The sequence below is a fragment of the Schistocerca piceifrons genome, chromosome 2, assembly GCF_021461385.2.
Source record: "Schistocerca piceifrons isolate TAMUIC-IGC-003096 chromosome 2, iqSchPice1.1, whole genome shotgun sequence".
Taxonomy (NCBI): Eukaryota; Metazoa; Arthropoda; class Insecta; order Orthoptera; family Acrididae; genus Schistocerca; species Schistocerca piceifrons.
The window spans coordinates 33,943,677-33,949,280 of NC_060139.1; the positions used below are offsets into that span (position 1 = coordinate 33,943,677).

At 37.1% G+C, this 5,604-nt stretch overlaps 1 protein-coding gene across 1 annotated transcript; it reads right to left on the reverse strand.

Annotated features, from left to right (window-relative positions):
• Nucleotides 1-1,655: 1,655 nt before the first annotated feature.
• On the reverse strand, nucleotides 1,656-5,396 carry LOC124773968 (116 kDa U5 small nuclear ribonucleoprotein component). The gene has a single exon (XM_047249445.1). It carries the CDS (start codon nucleotides 5,249-5,251, stop codon nucleotides 2,336-2,338), a length of 2,916 nt encoding a protein of 971 aa, XP_047105401.1. The 5' UTR covers nucleotides 5,252-5,396; the 3' UTR covers nucleotides 1,656-2,335.
• Between the last annotated feature and the right edge of the window lie 208 nt (nucleotides 5,397-5,604).

Sequence of the window (5,604 nt, forward strand, 5' to 3'; positions counted from 1 at the left end):
GTTGAGCACTGCGATATCTACATCTCACATCTGTCTAGTGCTTAACACATAGCGAGCTGCTTTTGCAATTTGAAGAAAAATACTATGGGCCATGGGGTGGATATAAAGAAGGGGGCAGCATGTGCTCACAGTGTGTCTGTTTCACAAAACCAGATCAAATCATCATTTCTCCAGTCAAAGAATGTCTGAAGTAACTAATTGCATTTTCTTGGCCATCAAAGACATCGTTTTGAAACATTATTCCAAATCTCAGTAATTCTGCTGGTTTGTACATAATTTGTATGCAGTGGGAAGCTTCATAGAATGCAGAAAACGTTGGTGTGTGATACATCAAAGCCATCCTCAAATGTTACTTTGAAAACTTGTGTGTGACATTTCAGTTTTTTCATTGTCAGTAGAATAAATGCATTTTGCTACACTTTGTTATACTTTTTTTCCATAATCACCACTCTGATAGAATTGATCTAAAATTAGAAATTTAATTCTGAAAGTCCTACATGCACATGAAAACTTGGATCTAGTTAAGTTCCTGGGACACGTGTCCCATTACACTAATTTTCAAAATTTGTAAGCTTAAAATTATTTTGGTAGTGAAAGTGTATTATTTATCATGAAACAAAGCAGTTTTCTACCCTATATTTTTGAAATAAGTCTCAAATAAAATTTAACCACGAACGGGTTAAAAGACAGTTCCAATCAAAATTATGAAATACTAACATGAAAAAATGAAATTTCAAAAGACTGACATGCAGTGTGATAAAGGAATTCCAAGACAAACAGAATAAAGTCTGTTTTGCACATCTATAAAGTGTATCTGTATTCTTATTATTCAACTGGAAGTAGTCATTGCCTTTATTCACTTTTGGTTTATATGGTAAAATGAATCACATTACCAGCCAGCTATACGACTACAGGCAGTTCATAAACTAAGGATAACTGTACATCTCAAACATATACTTCAGTAGTTACAAAATAAATTTATTTGTATTGTGTAACCTCCTAACACAAGATTTAATGCCATGCCAAACAAGAACAACACGATACTGAAGTCTATGAACTCCTGCATATGTTCATATACAATAATTCTCATTTTATTTTATTTAAATTATAAAGTAGTAAATGTACACAAAATCTTGTGTGTATTAATATCTAGGACAAGATGTAATTGTTGGGCTTCACTTTCCAATCTTGTATAAAGAAAGTAACTTAAAAGGAAATACAGACCTCGAAGAATAGATAATACAACAGTACACACTATCCATTTGCATACATGCATTGTAGAATTACTCTGTGTTGCATGGAGCTATGTTAGTGTAATAGCTCAATCAGTAACTACACTTTTCTAGTGAGCTACTATACAAACTGGCTTAGCACAGCAGCTCCCTACAGTCACACCAAAACATAATGATGATGAGCAGCTACCTCAAACAAATGAGTAGTTATTACATTAATCTTGTTATGCCTCAGGCTGTTTACGCTGACAGTTACTTTCCTTGCACAAATCATCAAATATTCAAATGTGAGATATTTTCCTCAAGAAATTCACTCTGAATAAATCATCAACCACAACTATATTTAAGTTACATAATATATGATCTTAATTATTCTACTGTGAGACAGGGGAAAAAAGAAAAGAAACAAATTAAAAGACTGAATCAGTGACAAATATTGTATGTAATACAAATGGTCATACAAAAAAGTATTTACAAAAAGTAACACAGAAATATTTACAATGTACTGGATAATCTGATGTACAACAAACATCTTACACAGAATGCAACACTGCAAAGACTCTGAAACAGTGTAACAGAGAATATAAAACATATCTAATATACAATGCTCAAGCTTCAAAGTGGAATAGCAATTTCTGATAGAAAAATAACTCATTTAGTGTGTGATAGTGTTGTATCCGTGTCCCTCAAACTCTTGACTGTAGTGACAATATGATCTGTAGAGTGGCCTGAGGTCTAGGTTAGGTAGGAAGATAAATTTGGTTGCAATGGTGAAATCATTACATCTGGACATGAAATAAGAATATTTTGAGATCAATATTCACTCCATATTAAATGCACTTTTCATTAAAGTTAACCAAATCAAGGTACAGTCAAACTACACAATAAACAAACGTCTGGTATGTATTCTGATGATTACATCTACTGGTAACCTGCTATGAAAAATGCAATAAAAACCATATGTGTATATCTGTCTGTGTTGCTTACACACAATACATACAGAAATAACATTCTACATTTGATATCACACCTATTGTAACTTTAACACAGAAAGTCATATACAAAGGAATGAACAATAGAATAGTTAACACTCATGAACAAGCTTACAGTGGATAGTTCAACATGACATCTTGCCGTGCAAGTTCAAGCAACATAGGATCATCAAAAAATTTATTAATCGATACATCTTCACTCAAACCTTTACGACGACGTGTTTTTATCATGAACTCTCTTGCCAAATGTGTGGCAGGCTGTGGCTCCAAAGGACGTATGACAATACTTTTATCAAGGGGATCACCAGGAACAATCTGCCAGTGATGAAAAACTGACAAACAAAATGCCTGCCCTTGTGTGTGCGTTCGAAGATCTGTCTCAAAGCCAAATGAATCAATAGCTGGTATAAATGCCTTTATTGTATACAAAGGGGATCCTGGAACAGGGGCATCCTGCGTAACATGTCCCCTGCGCTTTGCTAGTACTGTGTAAACTGCTGAGACACAGTCTGCAGGAGCCTGAACCTCTACAAAGAGATACGGCTCCATTAAACGAGGTGTTGCCATCAAAAAGGCTGAGTATGCCACCCTGCGCGCAGTAGGTATTATCTGCCCGCCACCACGGTGCAAGGGTTCTTGTGCAATAACTGCATCCAGAATTTTGAATTTAACATTACGAATAGGTTCTTCACACAACGGGCCCTCTCTAGTGCCCCACTGAAAACCTTGAACAATAGAATCCTTTACAGAATTTAAGAGGCCTTTGTCAACTTCTGATGGTAAAGTATCATCCACTAGAATGTTTGGACCAATTGGATCTGGCCCAAAAGCCCAAATAGATCGAGCAGCCAAAAGATCCCAGTCATATTTTGTCTGAAAAAACTCAGCTAATCTTCTCTTGTTCCATGAAATCTGAACCACTTCATTTTCTATATCTTCTGCCAACCCCTTTTCTAATGGTTCAGCAATCATAGTTATTTTATTCTTCTTGTTTGGAGTTTCAGCAAAACATTTCAATGAAGAAGTCTCAACAACTGTCTCGCAAAATGCAACAACTGGGTCTGCAACTTTAATATCAATTTCAGAGTACATTTTTCGCAGGTCATGCATGACACAGTCAAGATACAATTCCCCAGTCCCCAGTACCACATGTTCACCTGACTCTTCAACTCTTGTTGTCAAAAGTGGATAAGATTTGTTAACTTTTCTTAACCCATCCAGCATTTTTGGTAGTTCAGAAGGATTTACAGGTTCAACAGCAATTTTGATCACTGACTGAGTATTGAACTTCAGTGGACGAAAGATGTAAACATCATCAGTGATACTGAGATCAGTAATTGTAGCTGTTTTGACTATAGGCTGGTCTATGCCTTCAATAAGCACCCAATTACCGGCTGGAATACGATTTAATTCCACTTTATATCTCGCCTCAAAGATCCACAAACGACCAATTGTTAGAATTCTTGAATCTTCCTCATCAGTAAGTGTGTAATTTTCTCCAAGAACACGTACTTCTTGCCCAGCCTGAAGAGTACCACTCATTACACGTGCCATAACCTGGAAAAATGTACAATCATCTGTAGGGTACATTTTTGTACTATACACCATTAAGTGTCCATCAGGATTACAACTGCACATGTCTTCTGCTAAACTTGTATCTAAAGGTCCTGTGTAGATATGCTTCACTTTAGCTGGAGCATTTTCTAATGGTGCAGGTATGTGCTCTACACACATTTCCACAAATCCACTGAAATCACCCAGAAATCTATTACATATTAACCTCAAAAGAGGTCTAATGTTAATTTTCATCTCCTCTTTTGTAAGTCTAATATTTAACTCGTCTAGTACATTTGGCAGGGTAGTATCAACATCACCAACAACTTGTGCAAATATTTTATAAAGTGGTTCCAGAATAAATTCAACAAAGCTACGTTGTGATGAATTATGAGGAGCTTTTTTGGTAAATCGTCTGCTTTTACTATTGAAATAAATGTCTCCCCACAAGCGACGGGCAAATTCTGTGATATTGACATTCGGGTAAGTCTGTGCATATATATTTGCGAAAGATTTCAGGGTAAAGCAGACAGAGTATTGTGAACTGGCAAAACAGACATTCCCTAATATGGGAGAAACAACAACTGGATTTCCATCTTCACAGTACAAGGCCAGCAAACCATTTACTTCATCAACTATGTGGCGTAGTTTATAATATGCGTCCTGTGGAGGAAGTTTCAATTCAAGCATTAACCTATCTATCTTGTTAATACATACAGTTATTGCAAGTTTCTCTTGCACTGCGTGCTTTAAGAGGCGCTCTGTGTTGAGCATGACACCCTCGGCAGCGTCCACAAACAGCACCACACCATCACACAACCGCTGAGCGGCCGTCACTTCGTCCGAAAAGTTCACGTGCCCTGGCGTGTCATACACATTTACGAGATATGATTTATTCTTGATATTTGGAAGTACCAATGTTACGGGCATCGCTTTTATGCCTACGCCACGTTCTTGTTCTGTGAACAATGTATCTGTATATCGCAAATTCTTTTCTTCGAGCGTTCTCATGCCTGGGTGTGTTTGCTGTATCAAACAATCAACAAATGTTGTTTTCCCATGATGCAAGTGTCCGATCAAAGCCACGTTTCTAATAAGGCTAGAAGTGTCCATTAAATCTGCTAGGAATTCCATGTTATACACTGTTTCTGGCAATTCCTGTTCCTTAAGCTGAAATTTCTTTTTCTTAATGGGAGCAATCAGAGGAGTATCAAGTGGCTGGTTGTCTTCTTCCTGTACAATTGTTTCTACATCCGGACCAAAGACTTCTAAAGCAGCCGGGTAGTATCGTTTATCTTCATGTAGAACAACAGCCATTGGAGCCTGGTCAATGTCGTCTTCCCTTTCATTGTCCATATCTTCATCGTACTCTTGGGCATCGTTCTGCTCTCCATACCCTTCTTCTTCCTCTTCGTCAGACTCCAATTCAGGACCAATGTAATTCCCAAATTCATCATACAGATCAGCATCCATTTTTTATTTTGTTACTAACAGAAAGCCATAAAAATCGAGAACAACGTTTACTAATAAAAACACGTTCGTTTCCGTTTCCAATGTTTTACGGAACACTTCCTTCCCGGCACAACACACTTTCCACAAACAATATAATGTCCACAGATCTAAGCTGTTTACAAATAGCGTCAAAGATACTCACAAGAGATCGACGTCTTTAATTAGACGATATCGACTTCAGAGGTGCCCGGCAGACTGTACGTCTCATTGTATCAGTTATTAAGATTTCTTTCGTTGCAGTCATGTATGGATTACGGGAAGAATGATTTTGAATGCCTCTGTGTGTGTAGTATATCTTCTGATCTCATCCTCAC

Excerpts from the sequence above, each read along its gene's own strand:
- LOC124773968 (XM_047249445.1), bottom strand. The coding sequence starts at position 5,251 with ATGGATGCTGATCTGTATGATGAATTTGGGAATTACATTGGTCCTGAA.